The sequence below is a fragment of the Ziziphus jujuba genome, chromosome 9, assembly GCF_031755915.1.
Source record: "Ziziphus jujuba cultivar Dongzao chromosome 9, ASM3175591v1".
Classification (NCBI taxonomy): domain Eukaryota; kingdom Viridiplantae; phylum Streptophyta; class Magnoliopsida; order Rosales; family Rhamnaceae; genus Ziziphus; species Ziziphus jujuba.
Genome location: NC_083387.1, coordinates 26,772,639 through 26,795,780, shown reverse-complemented (window position 1 = coordinate 26,795,780; position 23,142 = coordinate 26,772,639). Strand labels below are relative to the sequence as shown.

Here is a 23,142-nt window from a genome sequence, read left to right as displayed (position 1 = left end):
GACTTTTGTGGTTCAAAAAGAGAGTGATTAGTTAATAACACCCTATGTTTTTGTTCGAACATATATATATATATATATTTTCAATATTACAATACGAGAGAGAAGATCGAAGGCAAGGTTTGAAGTTGGCTCTAAAAATGTATTTGCATATTTAGTGGTACTTTTTTATCATTGTGCCAAATTTACCAATATGACTATTTCTATACTCAAACAAATATTACTTGAGAGCTCCAAATTTTCTCTTTCAATATATCATTTACATTGAAAAATTTTACAGATGATTAATTACAAATTCTATAATTTTAATTTTAATTATTAATTCATGAGTAATTTTAGGAACAAGTTTCCAATATAAAATTTTGAGAACATGCTTATGATTTAAATGGTAAAAATTTCATTTCAATTAATGAATTAAAATTAAAAATCTAGTTGGATAACCCGTGACACTTGTAACATGTGTCAATAAGTTATTAACATACATGAGAATTATTTTCTAACAGATCAAATTTGTTCATTTTATAATACTAAAATCCATAATATATATATATATATATATATAGATTAATTTTGACCGAATGATATTTAAATTTTAAAAAATATTTAAATTTGAAACAATAAATAGCTAAAGTGCGTTATAAGGCCTATGAATTCTAAAAATGTGATATACCAAAAGGCAAGATCAGTGATAATATACTGAGATATATTGTGATAATCATAAGCAAACTAGTGTGATTTTGCTATGGTAAGTATTAATAGGTATGAGGTATCAACAGGTTACCTTACTAACAGATTATTTTATTGGTAAAAACCGTGTGATATCCAATCTCATATCCATCATGTATGAAATGATATTGGTTCAAATATAAATTAAATATTTTTTTAACGACCAAGATCTTTTCAAAACAGTTGGTTTTAAGATTTATAAGAATTCTTGTCTTAAGACCCTATTTGAAGTAAGGTTAGATTAACCAACAGATTAAAAAAAATCCATTATCCTTCCAGGAGCACAATTCCTCTCTTACAAATGGACAAGATCTATTATCCTTCCAGGAGCGCACAATTCCTCTCTCACAAATAGATAAGATCTATATGGGATTCACATGTTTGAAGTTCACATGAGACCCATATATATGGGAATCACCTGTCTGTAAGAGCGGAAAGTTGTTGAAACACTAGAAATTTGTCCCAAATAGAACGTGGAACCATGGAATTAGATTGTGTTGCTTTTGAAATGTAAGACTCATTAAAATTAGTTTTCTTTTGTTTTCTTTTTTGGTTTTTTGTTTTAAATACTTTTATCATTAGCTAATAATTATATTTCTAGGGGCCATGATTAATAAAAATGTTTCTTTCTTCCCTTTTTTTGGGCAATAGTTATCACTGGTTTTTTTTTTTTGGGATAGATTTTAAATGTTAACACTATAATATTAATATGATTTGAAGGTGCATAAATAAAAGACATGATATTGTGCTACAATGTGTCATGAATACGGTAATTTATATGAATAGATATTATATAGCATCTGTGTGAAATCTATCGAGTATAACCCGAAAGTAAACAACACATACAACAAACCAAAAAAAAAAAAAAAAATCAGTATCAGATACATTATTTTATTATCTATGAATGAAACTACAACGCAAACAAATTAAATATACTGCTACAAACTCCGTAGAATACTAGAAGATCACACACATAGGATGTCCTCGCTATAAAGCAAATAATGTATCATATTTATGGAGCATGTACTACTCCAGAGAACAGAACAATGCAGAGTGAACATATATCTTCAAGGGCTGGTTTTTGAAGGTGGTGGGGAGAAGAAAGGGATATTGGATGGGATTGTTGGGATGGAGGGAATGTTTGGAAGCGAAGTCGCTGGCAGGGGCGGGAAGCTCAGCTTCGGGAGATTGGGGATGTTTGGGATGGTTGGAAGTGGAGGCAGAGATGGTTGTGTTGTTGGCAATGTGGGCAAAGGAGGTAAGTTTGGCATGGTAGGCAATGGAGGCAATTTGGGCAAATTTGGAGGAGTTGTTTGCAAAAGCTGACGACCTGCTAGGCCAACATTGATATTGCTCAAAAATACAAAACCACCAAAGCATAAGGCCAAGAAGAAGGAATTGCTCAAAGCCATGGCTAAATGAAAATTCAAGAGGAAATCTCTTACAAACTGAATTAATATTAAAAATGAAAGGTTCAGTTTTGATCTTGTATGATGGATTTGGAGGCTATATAACTTTGGGTTTTTATAGATATGGAGAGTCATGGAGTAGTGCCCAATTAGGATACACTATTTTCATGTTTGGTTGGGAAGAAAGAGAGAGAATGTTCTCTAGCCTTTGAGTTTTCTGACGTAGTTTGTTCACCTTATCAAGTTGCGTACCATCTTATATAATTGTCTAGGGTGTTTGGTTATCTAAAATGATCAGTTTATAATATATAGTTTCAAATCTACATTAACACCTTAGTTCACCAAATTGTTGGACCATCTTAGCCACCAAACTCATTGCAAATCGGAAAGGTCAACAAGTGAAATGTAATACTTTAAAGTCAATGTGTAACTATTATAATTATAGGAAATAAAACTAACTAAAGTCTACATTTCACTTATGGAGAAACAATATTCTGTTTGTTTATTGCAGTTTTCCTAATTTGGCACAGCTGCAATTGAAGGCCTTCTAATGAACTTTTTTTTTTTTTTTTTTTTGGCCCTTTTTCGCAGTTAGTTTCTTTTAGTAGTAATAAAAATTGATTGTTAACTCAAAACTATAACGTGGCTAATAGAAAACCAACACGTGTCTTTAATTTAATGCATCTTTCCATCAGTTTCATCCTGTTATGATCAACTGTTCTGATTAAAAATCGAGGGTCTCGATTAAAGGAAAAAGTTGCAAGAAACTCAATTTTGTATCATTTTTGTATATATATATATATTTATTTTTTTTTGGAGAAATTGACTTCCTCAATTTAATCTTGTTTAAGTTTTAATCCTAAAATTGATATATATATATATATATATATGATCAGAATAATTTCTAATAAAAAGGAAATGAAGCATGTTTCGAACAAAAGCATACCAACTGAACTAACTTATTCGACATCCTAAAACTGATATATATATATATATATATATATGTGCCATTTGCACTTATAATTCTTGGATGCATATCAATGTCATTATGAATCGAACAGTTCGTGATTATTGTGATTAGCTATATATTGTAATAAATGAAATTGTTTGAGTATTTTCAATAATTAATTAATTAGTGAATGTCCATTAAAATTAGAGATTTGCTATGAGGCTTTAATAATCAAGATCGAGATCCAAAAAGCAAAAATAAAAATGTTTTATTTAAAAAATTGGTGATGTGGCATTTCACATAACTTAAAATCACCTAAAAAAAATGGGTTTACCAATCAAATATTTTTGTCTAATTGTTTACGATATGTTAAACAACATTATTATTTACAAAAAGGAAAAAAGAAAAAAAAAAAAAGAATAGGCATGAATTCAGTTTTAATATCATCACTATATTGCAACACTGGTATAATTAATTTGACGTGAAAGACAAAATACTGCGAATCTATTTGGTAAGGTCTTCGACGTTAAAAATCAGTTTGTAGTTAATTATATTAATTTATATAAATATGATATATTTGTACTCTTTGTTATTATTTTGAAGTGTTGGTCTAACCACTTAAAAATTCGAAGTGCCGATTGCCAAACGGAAAAAAAGAATGTGAGAAGATAAGATTTTAAAAGTAAGGAAGAGCTATTAAAAAGTTGTAATACACGTTTAGAAAAATTTTGGGACATTGCATTGGATTATATGAATTGTACTCTACCATTTAAGTCAAACAAAGTTAAATTGGGCATAATTCAAAGCTGATTAGATTAAATTTAAAATTGTTCGATCCAATTAATATCGGTTGGGTCATTAGTTAGATCTCCATCTCTCTTTATTATAATTCAAAAATAGCACAACAAAAATGATGTAATTAGTTTGATGGCAGTCAAATATATAGAAACAATTTAAAGAAATCTATCCACGTACTAATTAAATTATGATAGAGTTAATATGAGAAAATATATAGTGTAAAATCTTTTCCAGTGTATATATATATGTGTGTGTGTGTGGATTTTATAGATAAAAAATATAATAATATCTTGGGTTTTTATAGATGGAGATACATAGTTAAAAATGGTTTCTATGTTATTTTGATAAAAATAGATAAGCTTTTGTTCTTTGAGTTATTGTAGCAGTTTGTAATATACTTTAAAATGTTCAAGTCACTAAAATTATGGATCACCCTCTTTTCCTCTACCACTCATTATTTTTCCTATTCAAACTTATCTCCTGCTTCTTCAATTCATTTAATTAAATGTATCACCAAAATTCTCTTCCTTTTTTCTACTGGATGATTTTCTTATTTTATTTTATTTTTCGTAATTATTTTTGTTATTTTCTTAAAGGTTAGGAGCAAGAGCTTTTCTTTTTGTTGTACTAATATTTTTTAGAAGATTTTTCTCCCTTTTTTTTTGTATTTAGATTTCTTTATCTAGAACTCAATAATACATTTTGTATATAAAATTGTCACGAAAAAGAAAAGCAAAGAGAATAATTATAAAAATTGAACAATCCTAGAGGATAAAGCTCATCTATTTCTTTGCAATGCAGTTCACCCTAACCTTCGAAAACAATTTCCAAAGATGTTGGAAAATATAGAAGTAAAGAAATAAACAACAAAAGATATATATATATATATATATAAAAAGATGAGACAGAAGCTGGCCAACCTTTTTACTAGAAATGTTAGAAATTGCTTCAATTTAGTCCAAAGATCTAATGCGTGAAAAAGTTTAAAATTGAGCCTAGAACCATGTTTCTTGGTGGATCAAAACCCATGAATTTACTTCTTCGTGACCAAGGCCTTTAGTAAGTGGTGGAAAGCTCCGAGTCAATAAGACAAACAACATTTTCAATAAGAAGATTAGGGATGTTTTCTTAGAGCTTTGACAGTGTGAACGTAATTTTTTTTTTTTTTCTTGGCACTACTTTTTCTTTTTTTTTTTCCTTTTCTTTTTCTCCTTCGAACTTTGGCACCATGTATGCTGAACTTATTTTTTGTTGCACTATTATCTTCGCTCTTTTATCATTTTTCTTAATTGGTACGTGGATCGAAAATTGGGATCTGACGACTCACAAATATGAGAAATTAAACTATATAAACTTCCAAATAAACATAGAAGTAATGAGCTCTAAAAGTAAATTAAGCTGGATCACAACAAATCAAATACACTGCCACAGACTTAATAGAATAAATAGCACACATAAATCTCCTCGCAAAAAAAAAAGAGAAAAAAAAAGGCAAATGTGTATAAGAGAAATCTCAGAGTTTATACAGAAAACTACTGCTGCAGAGTGAAAATATTCAAGGGCTGGTTTTAGCAGGTGGTGGAGAAAAGAAAGGGATGGGTGGGATAGTAGTTGGGATTGTAGCGATGGAGGGAATTTTCGCCGGAAGAGGAGGCAAGCTCAGCTTCGGGATGGTGGGGATGGTTGGTATGCTGGGAAGAGGAGGCAGAGTGGTTGGCATTGTGGGCATAGTTGGCAAGTTTGGTATGATAGGCAATGGTGGAACCTTTGGCAAATTTGGAGGAGTGCTTGTTGTTTGCAAAAGTTGACGACCTGCTAATCCAACATTGATGTTGCTCAAGAAGGCAAAACCAACAAAGTATATGGCTAGGAACAAGGAATTTCTGAAGGCCATTGCTGAATGAAAATTGAAGATTTTATAAAATTTGAGTTTTCGGTTTTTTGGACGAGAAACTTCAAGGCTATTTTGGGTTTTTAAATAGATGTACGGAAATGCATGTACATGGTCTTCATGTGTGTTTGGTAAAAGATATAGAAAGATGATTGACAGCAGTTTGCTTATACCTGGCAATTCGTGTTCGTGGGTCGTGTTCGTGTCAACCTGTTTAATAATCGTGTCAAAAATACCTAACCCGAACATGACCCATTTATTAATCGTGTCAGGTACCTAAAACACTAACCCGACCTGTTTATAAACAGGTCAACACGACACGACACTACCCGTTTAATACGATTATTTTAACGGGTCGTGTTGACCTATTAACCCATTAACCTGAAATTGACCTATTAACCCGAAAACTAACCTATTAACCCGTTAATCCGAAAATTAACCTATTAACCCAAAAAAAATTTTATTTTTATGTTTTTGTTTTATTAAAGATGTATTTTTTGTTTTTAGAAAATTATTTTTATAAAATTTTTAATTTATAATATTTTTTAGTTATTAAATATTATATTAGTGATAAAATATTAATTTAAAATTAAATTTAAATGGGTTGTAATAGGTGTATAATCGTATCGGGTTGAGACTGACACGTTCAATAAATGGGTCGTAACGGGTCAATTTCGAGTTAAACAGGTCAACCAGAAAACGACACGATTAATATTCGTGTTAAACGGGTTGATCCGATTATGATCCGAATCCATTTATAATAAACCCAAACCCATTTATTCCGTGTCATTTTCGAGTCATGTCGCCGTGTCATGATCCAATTTGCCAGGTCTAAGTTTGCTCACCTTCTTTAATCCAACTAGTTATATTTGTCCAGGTGTTTGGTTATCAGAACATGAGTGTAACACCCCGTCCCGAATCGCACCGGAATCCGTGCACGTTGACCGAGGTTGACCGTTGACCAAGGGGTCAAAAGTTGACTTTTTGACTCGGTGGGAATTTCGAGTTGACCAGGGTACCGGGGCGAAGTGCACGATGCCCTGAGTTCGTAGACTGGTAGCACGTCGAAAACGGAGCTACGGTTTGAAAGTTATGGGTGAAACAAGTTGCGGTCCAAACTGTCCAGGGGTGCCGGAGTTGACTTTTTGTTTATGGGGAATTGAGCTTTGACTCGTACATGGTTGTGAAGTGCTCGTCGATACGAGTTCACAGACTAGCGGCACGCTCAAAACGGACATCCGGTTAAAACGCCACGTGTCAGCTTCTGATTGGTCCACGTGGTATGAACAGTGTCAAACAAGGGTTTTTATTTGGTAAAACTCTCGGGGAAGAGAGAGAAAGAGAGAGAGGAGAGAGAAAGAGAGAGAGAGAGGACCGCCGGCCACCCGAATTTTTGCACTGTTCCGGCCGAGTTACTGTACACGCGCCGGCCAGGCAGATTGCCCACCTCATTTCCGGCAAAACCTCCAAATTTCACGGTGAACGGCCGCCGGACGCGCCCGGATCGGAGCTCCGAAGTTCGGCGGCGACTTTTTCCCCTTCACCTCCGGCCACCGCGAATCGACACTATTCCGGCCATTTTCCGGCCACACGCGCCAGCTAGCCTTGATCCCCTCCTCAAGTCCGACCGACCCACTAAAAATCATGGCCATCGGACCACCGACGCGCCGGGATCGGAACGTTTTCCGGCGAGGGGCCGGAAATCTTCAAACGGTGATTTCTTCGCCGTCCGGCCTCCGTTTTGCTCACCGCCGGTCCCATTGGATTGCTCTCCTCACGATCTACAAGACTGCAAATTTTCACGACCAACGGCCACCGCAAGCGCCCCGCCGGCGACGGTTGCCGGTGACCGCGGCAGCTCGCCGGAAAATACTGTTCCGGCGAGTATCCGAAATTCCGGCCAGCTCCAGTCCGCAGTGTTCGACCTCCTGAACCCGAATCCGGCTTCCGTTTCCGCCAATTCGTGACGGTTTGGGAGAATTGCGGAGCCGAAACCCGAAAAGCTTCCCGGTGAAATTCCGACCCCGTCGGGTACAATCCTTGGAAATTGAGACCGAATCTGTGATCAGCATCACTCGAGCTTCGATTCGGTATATAACTCGTAAATTCTAGGTATCGTTTATGTTTTGACCCCCCGGGTACCAGGTATTATTTATCCGAATAAAATATTAATTTATTTGACTGCCTGTGAATTTTGTTCTAGGAGCACCGGTGAGTCGTAGAATTGATCCCGTAGTGGGTCATGGGTTAATTGCGTGCTCCAGGTGAGTGACCCACCTTCAAATTAATTTTGGGAATTTATTTGGTGAATATATTATGTGCGATTTAAATATTTGGAATTTAATTTCTATGTGCCAAATATTTATTGGATTTATTGTGGAATTATTTATGAATTTATTGGATTTAAGAAAATGTGCATTCTACAAATTTATGCCATGTGAAATTATTTTATGGTTTTGAGGATTTTGAAATTGGTGTGGTTTTAATGGTAAATTGGGCACGATTTGACTTTCAAATATTTCAAGGAAAATATTTGGTTATGTTGGTGATTTCAATTTTTATAAAATATGCCCATGGAATATTATGAGATTTGATTATTATATTTCGAGAATTATTTATGCTATTGAGAAAATGTGGATATTTGAATTGATGGATTTGAAAATCATGGAATTTATGGTGTTGATTATAAAGAAATTACGGAGAATTTCCGGGTTCAAGCGGATGGACTATGCCCGCTATGTTTATGAAAAATGTGAAATTTGTTATATAATTTAAACATGTGGATTTTATGATTTTTGGATGCACCGTGCACGTACTGGTTTTCTGTTTATATGTGATATGGTTAGTGTGCACACGGTTGTGATTAGCGCGCAGGTGGGTGTGAGTAGCGCGCGGTTGATATGATAAGGTTGTCCTGTGGTTGCCATCGGATGAGGGTAGGCCACCCCCTTGGCCGGGACACCAGGTTAGCAGCGGCGCAGTGGGACGCCACGCGACCGTATGCCGGTTTCTCTCTATAACCTCCTGTCTGGCAGTACCTCGGGACGCTGGGTACTCTGGCGCCACTGGTATATAGTGGGTGCATCAACTGATTTTGGAACTGTGTTTTAAAAATAAAATGGTTTTGGAATTAAAATTAATTATTACTGTTTCTGGTATTTAATTATTTGATGTCTTGGTTTTCGGGGAATATGAATAAAGGGTTTTGTGAAAATGTTTTAAAAGGGGAACCTTTCCAACTAAGAGAATTGTAAGGGTTTTGAGAGAAAATATTATTTCCAAATAATTATTATTTATATACCCTTACAGTGGTATTATATTGTACAGTAGATAGGGTCACTCACTGAGATGATTAGCATCTCACACTCTTAAATTCCGTTCCTCTAGGTACCAGGTTGTCGGTGTTCATTCGGAGCGGACTTGATCTTCCTCGCTGTTTTAGTTCGGCAGTACCCGTTATTCTTTTATTGCAGTTGTAATATTTCTTTCACTCTTGTTGTATTTATTATGCACTGGATTACTGTATTTATTTTGGAGTGCTGTAATTTGTGGAATCAATCTGTAGTAATGTGGGAGGAATAAGGGGTTGTTTTTAGAAGTGTGTTTTCAGTGCAGGTAAATTGTGGTAAGTAAATCCCTTAGGGGAAGCTCTGCCGGATTTTCCGTTGGAGAGTTCGGTAGGGTTTCCCTGGGATCAGGGCTGTCTAGGGTTCCGGGGAAGGAATTCTGGACGGGTCCTGACAATGAGTATATACAAGTTTCAAAGCTAGCTCTATAAACTTACATATATATATATATATATATAAAGATCGGCTAGAATAAGGACCGACCATATGCAATATATTAGGACAAAAAATATGCTGAAATTGGGAGCCTTGGATTTGTTCATTTGTCACGAACGGGCCAGATTAAAGCATCCTCACGTGTGGATTTTTGCCCAAAAGCTTCCCTTCCCATTCACTGGTTTCTCTTCCCTTCTCCTTTTCTCTTGCCCACACTTCCCTTCCCTTCCAGCCGTTAGATGGTAAAAAAAAAAAAAAAAAAAAATGGAAACTCCTTAATTTTCTTCTTTTCAACTAATTAATCCATAAGAATCTTTTCATCTCCTTTCCTTTTCACCTTCAACCTTAAAATAAAATCTGTATCCAAATAGAAGTTCTAGTCTAAAAAATCCTGATTTCTCCTTCTTCTTTTTATTTTTATTTTATTTTTTATTTTTTATAAACTAATATTAGTATCTATATATATTTTGCTTTCTTTGGATGGGTAGGAGAATAGGGTGTGAGAGGTAAAGAGAGAGAGAGAGAGAGAGAGAGAGGAGATCTAGGCAGATTTCTTTGGATGGGTAAGAGAATAGAGTGCGAGAGGTAAAGAGAGAGAGAGAGAGAGGGGGGGATCTCGGCAGATTTGAACTTATGGGCATGTGGAAAGGAGAAGAAAAGTCACGATTATGTGAAAAGAAAGAAAAAGAGGAGGAGACAAATCCACACGTGAGGAGGCTTTAATCTAGCCCGTTCGTGACAGATGAGCAAATCTAAAGGCTTCCAATTTCAACATGTTTTTGGTCCTGATATATTGCATACGGCCAGTCCTTATTGTAGCCGGTATGGAATTGTTATTGTGTGGGAAGTTACCTACCACTTATCCACAACAACACTCTTATATATATATATATATTGTGCTGACCAAAGATATAATCAAAATTGGAGCCATCCAATCTGCACATTTGGCATCAGCGGCCCAGTTTCAAATTGCTCTCACGTGAAAATTTTGGCCAAAATCTCCCCTGAGCCCTTCGCAACTTCCTCTTTTATTGGCCTCTACATTTTCCCTTTCCATTCATGAGATCTTTGGCTAAATTTCCTCTGAGCCCTTCGCAGCTTCCTCTTCTATTTGCCTCTGCATTTCCCCTTTCCATTCGTGAGATCTTTTTTTCGTATTTCTTTCAATTTGGGTTCTTGGAAACTGGAGGTTAAAGGAAACAAAATGCAGCTTTTGTATTAATGAGAGTCTTGGGATTTTGTATTTTCTTTTGTGGGTTTGGGGATAAAGGATTTGAAAAAAAAAAACGAAAGAGGAAGAGAAGACTCTCTGTATATATATATATATATGTTTACCATTTTTTTAGGCAATTTTCTCTTTGGCTTTGAGGATTGAATCTCCTTATTCGCAATTTCAGTATTGGTGGCCTTATCAACAGCAGCAACTCCCTCGTTTTCTTTATGAATAAGACTAGGAATTTCTAGTAAAATATCTGCAACTTTTTCTCTTCCTCATTAAAACAATCCAAAAGAGAGGTCTTGGACATTCGTGAATTAGTGCTCGAGAAAAAAACCAACCCAAAAAAAAAAAAAGAAAAAGACTTAAGAAACCTAGTTTCTTTTGCATGAAAATAAGTAAATTGTTTTTTTTTTCCAAATACCCATGAAAAAGGCCTTGTTATCAATATTATTATTATTTTTCCCTTTGTAACCAAAAAAAAAAAAAAAGCAAAAAAAGGTAAAAAAATATATATATATATCTATGAAAAGTGGCAGTGTCAGTGTGGTTTTGCCACTCCCCTGTTTAGAATATCAGTCTTTTATTTCCACCAGACTTGGTTGTTTTTTTTATGCCATGCTCCACCTGGTCATATACTAGAAGTAAAACTCTAAATGCGTGCCTGATCCAGTAATCGAGTTTTAAACAAACTCTAATAAAGAAGCAACTGAAATATAGAGAAATTTAAAAATAATATTATGAATTAATGTATAAACACATAAAAAGAAACACTCGTTAATGCTAGTGATCAAAGTGGCTAGCGGTTCAAACTGTTCATTAGATGATAAAGAACATAATCATGGAGTACTAAGGAATTTTGGTTAATTAATAATCCAAGGTCTCAAATGTGAGTTGACAATAAAAATCGTTAGGTGAAAAGTTTCCATTGCTTAAATCATAGAACTAATAATAAAGGCAATGTTGGCAACAACAACAACTAATAAGCTAAATCATGATTTTCAAATAGCAAATGAATTTTGAATTGATGAGAAACATTATAAATTAGGCTGCTCTCTTTTTTTTCATGAGTCTGTTGGCCACAAAGTCATCATCAGAATCATCGTTGGAGCTTTCATCTTCAATCTTCCGCTTTCTAATCTGCTTAGAACCAGTTTTGGATTCTGTTTTGGTCTTTTTATTGGAAGAATTTGGGGAGGATGATGTTGTACTCCTAACAGTAGCAGACTTGGTGCTCTTAACAGCAATTGCAGATTTTGTTGGGGATACCAGCCTTTGCTGCTGACTCTTCTTCTGCTTCTTCTCAAAGGCTTTCTTCGCCTCCTCTTTTGAAAGCAAACCACATTCCATCATCCTCCAGTCAAATTGAAATGCATGGTTAATAAAAAAAGCCATCAACAATTAAATTACAAGAAGAAATTTTTTAATTTTATATGCTGTGAGGTATGACTAAATTAACAAGAAAAGGACGTTTATAAATTACTAAGCTATAGATAATGACATTCAGCATGCACAATGCATTATTCGCACCACTAGTAAAATAATAACTGTTCAGCTCTGAATAAATTCATATTCCAAAAGTGATGATTAATCAGTTGCAATTGAGTTAAGCAGAATAGAGGTAAGGGGAAAAAGGAGTGTTAGGTCATCCTATACAAGCATGCAACTACTTTGTGAGATTTTTACTTTTGCATCTTTAAACAGACAGCCTCGTAGCTAGATAGAAAAAAGTGTGATAAAGAAGTGGCAGATTTAATTCAATCACACGCAGAGTAAATGGCAAAGAAATGCAAAAAGCTTCTTGAATGAAAATATGGATTTGTTATTAGAATAAAAGGAACGAAAATCCAACATGACTTGCTAGGTTTAAAGAAGAGACTATCACGTTACCATCATGCAATATATAACAACGAACCATGAAACAAGAAGAGTAATGTTTAGCCTACGCAAAAAATGTAATTTCAGAAAGAAAGAAACAAGAAAGGCTTTACATAAGACTACAAGAGAAACAATACAAAAATATTATTAACACAAAAAGAGGTGGCATTTAATTATCATAAGGTACATTCTCATGATTAAGAGTGTACCCCCATGCTTGAAGACAGGCCTTTTGATATCCAGTAATAAGCCAGAAAACAAACATACAAATATGGCAGTGAGAACATAATTGGTCATCTATATTATTAGACCCCTGTTCTGAGAGGTATTTAACTTATAATACTCCACAAGAATACATTAGGTAGCTCATCCAGTTTAAACCCATACGCATGGTTGAGAATAGAATCTTACACAGAAGAGTCCAATAAAAATACAAAAATACGGAATGTGGTAAATAATGTTAAGAAATGATAGAAAAAAGTAGCATGTGTTAAACAATTAACAATCTTGTTTTATAAATAATGGACATATGCACATTGCTTTAAGAAATGCTCAAGTACATTTGCAGATCAAAGGTTTTCAATGTTTTTATAAGCGAAGTTTCTACAAGCTATCCATTCGCCAAGTGATTCATCCTCTCAGTCTCCCTTTTTCAGTAAAAGAAAGTGCCATCCCATACTTTTATCATGCTTTGGTTCCCACTCCATAAGTTTTCTACTTAATGCATCCTAAGAATATAGTTTTGCTAGAATGCCAATGCAATTAGAATTTTATTCTGTATAATCCTTCTACGAACCGAACTGAATGTATGCATATGATATCAAGAAGGTAATTAAGAAAGACTGGTTTCTCCCACTCACCAGAACTGTGCCATTTCGCTATGTGGAATTTGCTTATACAGCGTTTCGTAGAAAATCATTAATGGGTCCCTTTGAAGTTTCAGAATTTGATATTACAATTACTTAAAGATTCTCGAGCACTATCTCTCCCTCTCACAGAGAATAAAGAAAGTGACAAATATACCTCCTCAGGAGGGTCTCGCTTCTACCCAGCCAAATCAAAAACCCTTTTTTCCTTCTTCTTCGGCTCAGTTGTAGCCTCTGCTGTCTTCTTCTTCTCTTCCTCTTTCTTTTTTTTCCTCAAATCCTTTATCCCCAAACCCACAAAAGAAAACACAAAATCCCAAGACTCTCATTAATACAAAAGCTGCATTTCGTTTCCTTTAACCTCTGGTTTCCAAGAACCCAACTTGAAGGCAATACGAAAAAAAGATCTCACAAATGGAAAGGGGAAATGCAGAGGCAAATAGAAGAGGAAGCTAAGAAGGGCTCAGGGAAAATTTGGCCAAAGATCTCATGAATGGAAAGGGAAAATGCAGAGGCAAATAGAAGAGGAAGCTGCAAAGGGCTCAGGGAGATTTTGGCCAAAATTCTCACATGAGAGCAATTTGAAGCTGGGCCGTTAATGCCAGATGTGCAGATCGGATGGCTCCAATTTTGATCACATGTTTGGCCCGCACAGGAGGCATGCGGTCGGTCCCCATGGTAGACTCTCTCTCTATATATATAAACTCACTAATTGTTGACACATCTTAACAACCGCGAATCTCTTTGTACTGGAATGTCAAACACAGAAAAGGCCAGATTGATATTTATTTTAACTCTACAAGAAACTGGCTCCAATTACCAACTCCAACTCCAAGCCAAATGGAGACCCAAAAAACGGGCCGATAACGGAGAGAATTAATTAAGAATTAATTCATACAAGTCATATGATATATATATATATATATATAACAAGTCCTTCTAGAATAAGGACCGACCTCATGCTTTATTTGAGTACAAAAAACGTGATGAAATGGGAAGCCATTGGATTATCATACCTGGCATGAACGGCCTAGATTGAATAGAAACTCACGTGTGGAATTTTACCCAAATCCCTCCTTCCCATTTGCACATTTCTCTTCATTTCTCCTTTTCTCCTTTGCTTCCAACCTTCCAGAAGCTGTTTTCTCACCTACCTTCAAATCCAACTTGTAGAAACCCTTATTTTCTTCTTCATCTCCATTGGAACTAGAAACCCATCTCGATACATTTTCCAAACACTAATTACTATTACATCTCCATCAACGAAGGAACACTACTCCAATCCTAAAAACCAATGTGCAAGAAATCAAAGTGGGTAGTGATCTTTTAAACAATCTCACTGGTGGGGTTAGAAATTTTAAATCAAAAGGAAGAGATTGTCTGAATAGAAAGTTAAACAATATTAATATTTGGAATTGGGTAGTGGGAGAGGACGGGATTTTGGGGGTTTCGAAGAGGCAGAAAGGTGGTAAAAAATTGCAGGTGTCTCTGAGAGAGACAGAGAGAGAGAGATATGCATGGTTAAGTAATTTGGTTTTAGTGGGGCACTAGATTCGTAGAAATCATCCCAATTCTGATAAATGATGGCTTATTTTCTAATTGATCTGGTTCACATGAGTTTTTTCTTTTGGGTTTTTTGTTCATGTTATGAAGTTATTCATCATTTAAAAATCCAAACCAATTTGCCAAAAATATGAAAAATGAGAGGGAAAAAAGCCATAAAGATTTTTTTTTAAAAATCTTTATATGAATCCCAATAACAGCAAGGATCGGAAAAATGGGATTTGTGTTTGGGAAGAATCTGAAGGGTGACAATGGTGGTGCTGGAGCGACTGGGGAATTTTGGCAAAGGCGGTTCAAGTTGGAATGGGAGATTTGGGCAAAATTTCACACGTGAGAAGCTATTCAATCTGGGCCGTTCATGCCAGGTATGATAATCCAATGGCTTCTTATTTCATCACATTTTTGGTCCACAAATGAAGCATGCGGTCGGTCCTCGTTGTAGAAGGATCCTATATATAACTTTGTTATTTGTTGCTGATATGAACACTGTCTGTGAATAGGTTGCATTTAATTCTTTATTTTGTACTTTCAAAACTTTTAAATTTAATATGGGAGATGAAACTTATAGGAATAATCAATTAAACTATATGGGCACGTGGGTATAATTAATAATGATTATAATAGTAATAAAAATCATTTTTTATATACACATACAGAATTTTATTCGATTGGAAATATTATTACCCCTTAAATTAACAAATTAACTAATTGACAATCAACTACTGATAAAATTATAAATCTATTAAATAGACTGATAGAGAAAATATACATAGAAAAAAGCCATAAAAATTTGGTGCTGCACATTTTTCAATAAAGTGACTCTATACGTACGACTTTTATTGTTCAAGGAGAGAGTGATTAGTTAGTAACACCTTATGCTTTTGTTTGAACATTTTTTTTTTTTTCTTTTCCAACATTACAACACGAGAGAGAAGATTTTAGGCGAGCCAAGGTTTGAATTTGGTTCTAAAATTGTATTTTCATATTTAGTGGTTTTTACTATTGAGCTAATTAGGCTTACCAATATGACTATTTCTATACTCGAACAAATATTATTTGAAAGCTCCAAATTTTCCCTAACTAACAATTTTATTGAAAATATTTACAGATGATTGCTTACAAATTTTAGATTCTTAATAATAATTATAACATTTACTTCACGAGTAATTTTAGAAACTAGTTACCAATATAGAAGTGGGAATATATTAAAGTGTTAAATGCTGAGAATATTATATCAATTAATAACTTAAAATTTAAAATCTGGTTGGATAGCCCTTAGCATTTGTAACATATGTCAATAAGCTATTAACATTAGATGAAAATTATTTTTTAACAGATCAAAATTGTTCACTTTATAAAATTAAAATCCATAATATATATATATATATATATATAAAGAGAGAGAGAGAGAGAGAGAGAGAGAGTCCGTTTATGGTATGGTAGAATTTCCCCATGTATATATATATATATATAAGTATATACTTATATATATATATATATATATATATAGTCCGTTTATGGTACAGACGATCCGTATATGAACCATGAGTATTAATGACGGTTTTTGAATAAATCATTTATCACACAGAAAGAGTATTGACGACAGTTTTATCAAAAAATTATTGTCCATACTGAGATCCGTATATATACCGTCCGTACCATAGAATTTTTCCATATATATATATATATATATATATATGTATGTAAATTAATTTTGACTAAATAAAATTTGAATTTTAAAAATATTTAAATTCAAAACAAGGGTTAGTTAAAAGATACTGTAAGAAAATCAATATCAGTGAACAATACAATAGGATATATTGAGACAACTATTGGTGAACCAGTGTGACGTTGCCGAGGTATGTGTGGGCCATGAGGCATTGGTAGCCTACCTTGTTGGCAAAGACTATCTAATATCCAATTTCACATAATCCCAAATATGAAAGATGTTGATTCAAATGTGAAAGAAAAACTTTTTTAACAACCAAAATCTTTTCAAAACAATTGACTTCAAGACTTATAAAAACTCTGAAATTAAATATCATCCGAAATTAAATATCATCCAGATAGGAGCAAATTAAAATCCCACACAGATTAAAAAAATCCATTACGCTTCCAGGAGCACAATTCCTCTCTCACAAATAGATAAGAACAATATAGGATCCACATGTACGAAGTCCACGTGAGACCCATATACATGGGAACTACCTGTTTGTAATAAGGGAAAGTTGTTGACACACTGGAAATTTGTCTAGTGGAACCCATGGAACTTGACTGAGTTGCCTTGGAAAATTCACACATTTACTCCTTATTATAACTTTTCTTCTGTTTGTTTGTTTTTCTTTCTTCTTCTTTTTTGGCAAGCGTTAACACCATTTTTTTTGTTTTTTGATAGATTGTTAACACTACAATATTAATATGATTAGAAGGCACATTAACGAAAGACATGATATTGCTACAATATGTCATGAATACGGTAATTTATACGAACAGATATTTATATAGCATCTCTGTGAAATCTATCGAGTTCAATCACAAAGTATACAACACACACACGCACCAAAAAAAAAAAAAAAAGTATCAGATACATTAATTTATTATCTATAAATGAAACTGCAACGCAAACGAATCAAATATACTGCTACAAACGCCATAGAGTACTAGAAGATCACACACATAGGATGTCCTCGCTATAAAGCAAATAATGTATCATATGTATGGAGCATGTACTACTCCAGAGAACAGAACAGTGCAGAGTGAACATGTATGTTCAAGGGCTGGTTTTTGAAGGTGGTGGGGAGAAGAAAGGGATATTGGATGGGATTGTTGGGAGGGGGGGGAGGTTGGGAAGCGAAGCCGCCGGCAGGGGTGGTAAGCTCGGCTTCGGGAGATTGGGGATGCTTGGAAGCGGAGGGAGGGTGCCTGGTTTAGGCAGAGATGGTTGTGTCGTTGGCAGGGTGGGCAAAGGAGGTAAGTTTGGCATGGTAGGCAATGGAGGCAATTTGGGCAAATTTGGAGGAGTTGTTTGCAAAAGCTGACGACCTGCTAGGCCAACGTTGATATTGCTCAAAAATGCAAAACCAGCAAAGCATAAGGCCAAGAAGAAGGAATTGCTCAAAGCCATGGTTGATAGAAAATTCAAGATAATTTCTCAGAAGCTGAATACATAAAATGAAAGTTTCAGATTTGGTTTCGTATGATGGATTTCACGGCTATTTTGGGTTTTTATAGACGTAGAGATTCATGGAGTAGTGTCCAATTGGCTAGCTAGCATACATAGTTTTCCTGTTTTGTTGGGACGAAACAGAGAGAATTCTATCTAGCTTTTTGAGTTTCTGATGTAGTTTGCTCACCTTCTCAAATTACGTACCATCTTAGATTATTGACGCGGGTTTTTGGTTATCAAACATGAGTTTATGATATAAAATTTCAGCTACATTAAAAATAAAAATAAAATAAAAAATAAAAAAACTTAGTTTACAAAATTGGTGACCCATCTTAACCAACCAAACTCATTGCAAATAGGGAAGGTCAACAAAGAAAAAGCATTACTTTAAAGTCAAAAGGCAACTATTACTATTAATCCCCAATTTTTCAGGTTACCATTTTAGGAAATAAAATGAACTCAGATCTACATTTTAGTTACACACAAACTAATATTTTATTTGTCTAATGGGGGTTTAATACATTGTATTACTTCCTAATTTGGCACGGTTGCAATTTAAGGCCTTCCAACGGTTTTCTTTCTTCCTCTTCTTCTTCTTCTTTACAATTAGTTTTTTTTTTTAATAATAAAAAAAGACAATATTTGTTAACGGACCTACAACACGGCTACAGAAAACGAACACATATCTTTCCGTCTGTTTCATTCCGTAAAGTTATCAACTGTCCTGATAAAATTTATTTTTCACCAAAAAACCCAAAAAAAAAAATGTTCTAATAAAAATTTATTAAAAGTTTAGAATCTGATTAAAGGAGAATATTCAGAGATCCTCAATTATTATTATTATTATTATTATTATTATTATTATTTGTGGAGTAACAAACTTCCCCAATAATCTTACCAAAATATACTAGACCTTTGTTTAACTTTTAATCCTCATAGGATCTCTAATGGGTTAAAAGAATTTTCATTCTATTTGGCATGAATGTTTATAACTTGATAGATGTTAAATCCAAAAATTAATCTTTGATAATTTTATCTAAATTTTAATTAATCAATGATGTGTCAATTATTTTTTATTTTAAAAATAAATTTTCTTATGCAGATTGTTTTTAATTTTTTTTATAAGTGTGTCATTAAACGTTTACTCTGTCTAATAGATTTTATACAAAAATTAAATAACACTCACATTGAAAGTTTATATTTATTTATTTTTATCATATCATCTTTACAAAATTTTTGAACAAACCTATTAAAAAATATCTTATCTTTTAAATAATTTTTTTATTTTTTTGGTGTAAGCAAATAAATTTTTATGGGGAATAAAGCTATTGCAGATTATCTAAAATTGATAGTAGATTATCTAAAATTGATAGTATGTGTATATGCCATCGGCACTAGTAATTTATATAAATGATGTTATTGTTTGTGACTTGAGTGGTAAGCTATACATATATATATATATATATATAAAATCCATCTATGATATAAACATCCGTACGGTTTTATAACGTAGATCTCATTATTGATTATGATTTTCAGTATTGATAATAATTTTTTCAAAAATTATCATTTTTAAAACCACCACTCACACTATAAAATTTCACTTTTTATATATATATATATATAAATATATATTTGCTTTTTGATCAAGAAGAATATTTTATTGATATTACATCAGCATAAATCAACGTCCAAAATAGATTGAAACTGAAGGCAGAATAGTATCCCATTCCCACCGGGGATAATAATATGTCTATTTTTGGCAGCCCTAGCAACCCAGTCGGCTGCCTTTTAAGCTATGTAATAACTTGTTTTGAGTATTTTCAATAATAAATTAATTAACAATCTCCATCGAAATTAGAGATTAGCGAAGAGGTTTAGAGGATCAAGATTGAGATCTAGATTTTTTTTTTTTTGGGTAATATACGGTTTGAGGAACCAACAAAGCACCGAAAATGTGAAATGTCACATCACCGCTATTTAAATAAAATATTTTTATTTTTTATATTGTTGGAACTTAAAATCACCTGAAAAAATGGCTTTACCAATCAAATATTTTTACCTTATTTGTTCTTGATATTTTAAACAACATTATTATTTACAAAAAAATAAAATATGCATGATTTCAATATAAAAATTTTCGTTATATTTCATCACTAGTATAATTAATTTGACGTGAAAGACAAAATGCTACGAATTTAAAAAAATTTATCAACGAATTAAAATGTGAAACAATTAAAATGAGAAAATATACAGTGAAATCTTATTAGAATAAACAAATAGACATAAAAAAGATTCCCTCAAAGTACAACAGAAATCAATTATATATAGGACAACTATGAATTAGATACATATAATCTATGAGCCTCTAATGACTCAATACATATGATAAAGAAAGCTTTCGAAACTGACAATACAAGTTTTTCGTAAAGTTGTAAATCTATTAAATAGACCGATAAAATTATAAAATCTATTAAATAGACTGATAGAGAAAAAAAAAATTATATATATATATATATATATTGAAGTTGATAAAAAAAGAAAAAACCATACAAATTTGGTGCTGCACATTTTTGAATAAAGTGAACCTATATTACAACTTTTGTGGTTCAAAAAGAGAGTGATTAGTTAATGACACCCTATATTTTTGTTTGAACATTTATTTTATTTTTTTTAACGTTACAATACGAGAGAGAAGATTTTAGCGAAGTCAATGTTTGATTTGGTTCTAAAAATGTATTTTCATATTTAATGGTTCTTTTTTATCATAGTGCTAGACTTACTAATATGACTATTTCTATGCTCAAACAAATATTATCAGAGAGCTCCAATGAAAAACATGATATTGTGCTACAATGTGTCATGAATAGGGTAATTTACATGAATAGATATTGATATAGCATCTGTGTGAAATCTATCGAGTATAACCCGAAAGTATACAACACATACAACACCAAAAAAAAAAAAAAAAAAAAAAAATTCATTATCAGATACATTATTTTATTATCTATAAATGAAACTGCAACGCAAACGAATTAAATATACTGCTACAAACTCCGTAGAATACTAGAAGATCACACAGATAGGATGTCCTCGCTATAAAGCAAATAATGTATCATATTTATGGAGCATGTACTACTCCAGAGAACAGAACAATGCAGAGTGAACATATATGTTCAAGGGCTGGTTTTTGAAGGTGGTGGGGAGAAGAAAGGGATATTGGATGGGATTGTTGGGATGGAGGGAATGTTTGGAAGCGAAGTCGCTGGCAGGGGCGGGAAGCTCAGCTTCGGGAGATTGGGGATGTTTGGGATGGTTGGAAGTGGAGGCAGAGTGCCTGGTTTAGGCAGAGATGGTTGTGTTGTTGGCAATGTGGGCAAAGGAGGTAAGTTTGGCATGGTAGGCAATGGAGGCAATTTGGGCAAATTTGGAGGAGTTGTTTGCAAAAGCTGACGACCTGCTAGGCCAACATTGATATTGCTCAAAAATACAAAACCAGCAAAGCATAAGGCCAAGAAGAAGGAATTGCTCAAAGCCATGGCAAAATGAAAGTTCAAGAGGAAATCTCTTACAAAGTGAATTAATATTAAAAATGAAAGGTTCAGTTTTGATCTTGTATGATGGATTTGGAGGCTATATATCTTGGGTTTTTATAGATATGGAGAGTCATGGAGTAGTACCCAGTTAGGATACATTATTTTCATGTTTAGTTGGGAAGAAAGAGAGAGAATGTTCTCTAGCCTTTGAGTTTTTCTGACGTAGTTTGTTCACCTTATCAAGTTGCGTACCATCTTATATAATTGTCTAGGGCGTTTGGTTATCTAAAATGATCAGTTTATAATATAAAGTTTCAAATCTACATTAACACCTTAGTTCACCAAATTGTTGGACCATCTTAACCACCAAACTCATTGCAAATCGGAAAGGTCAACAAGTGAAATGTAATACTTTAAAGTCAATGCGTAACTATTATAATTATAGGAAATAAAACTAACTAAAGTCTACATTTCACTTATGGAGAAACAATATTCTATTTGTTTATTGCAGTTTCCTAATTTGGCACAGCTGCAATTGAAGGCCTTCTAATGAACTTTGTTTGTTTTTTTTTTCGCAGTTAGTTTCTTTTAGTAGTAATAAAAATTGATTGTTAACTCAAAACTATAACGTGGCTAATAGAAAACCAACACGTGTCTTTAATTTAATGCATCTTTCCATCAGTTTCATCCTGTTATGATCAACTGTTCTGATTAAAAATCGAGGGTCTCGATTAAAGGAAAAAGTTGCAAGATCCTTAATTTTGTATCATTTGTGCATATATATGTATATATATATATATATATATGTTTTTTTTGGGAGAAATTGACATCCTCAATTTAATCATGCTTCATTTCCTTTTTAGTAGAAATTATTCTGATCATATATATATATATATATATATACCATTTGCACTTATAATTCTTGGATACATACCAATGTCATTATGAAATCGAACAGTTTGTGATTATTGTGATTAGCTATATATTGTAATAAATGAACTTCTTTGAGTATTTTCAATAATTAATTAATTAGTGAATGTCCATTAAAAATTAGTGATTTGCTATGAGGCTTTAATAATCAAGATCGAGATCCAAAAAGCAAAAATAAAAATATTTTATTTAAAAAAATTGGTGATGTGGCATTTCATATAACTTAAAATCACCTAAAAAAAAAATGGCTTTACCAATCAAATATTTTTATCTAATTGTTTACGATATGTTAAACAACATTATTATTTACAAAAAGGAAAAAAGAAAAAAAAAAAGAATAGGCATGAATTCAGTTTTAATATCATCATTATATTGCAACACTGGTATAATTAATTTGACGTGAAAGACAAAATACTGCGAATCTATTTGGTAAGG

General features: G+C 33.3%; 2 protein-coding genes across 2 annotated transcripts; one reads left to right on the top strand and one right to left on the bottom strand.

Annotated features, from left to right (window-relative positions):
- Positions 1-11,631: 11,631 nt before the first annotated feature.
- On the bottom strand, positions 11,632-14,189 carry LOC125418359 (uncharacterized). The gene is made up of 3 exons (XM_060811250.1): positions 14,083-14,189; positions 13,507-13,575; positions 11,632-12,122 (listed from the first exon to the last, which is right to left on the bottom strand). Exons 1-3 carry the CDS (start codon positions 14,187-14,189, stop codon positions 11,813-11,815), a joined length of 486 nt encoding a protein of 161 aa, XP_060667233.1. The 3' UTR covers positions 11,632-11,812.
- Positions 14,190-17,542: 3,353 nt separating this feature from the next.
- On the top strand, positions 17,543-21,989 carry LOC132799430 (uncharacterized). The gene is made up of 2 exons (XM_060811249.1): positions 17,543-18,108; positions 21,357-21,989. Exons 1-2 carry the CDS (start codon positions 17,793-17,795, stop codon positions 21,692-21,694), a joined length of 654 nt encoding a protein of 217 aa, XP_060667232.1. The 5' UTR covers positions 17,543-17,792; the 3' UTR covers positions 21,695-21,989.
- The last annotated feature ends 1,153 nt before the right edge of the window (positions 21,990-23,142 follow it).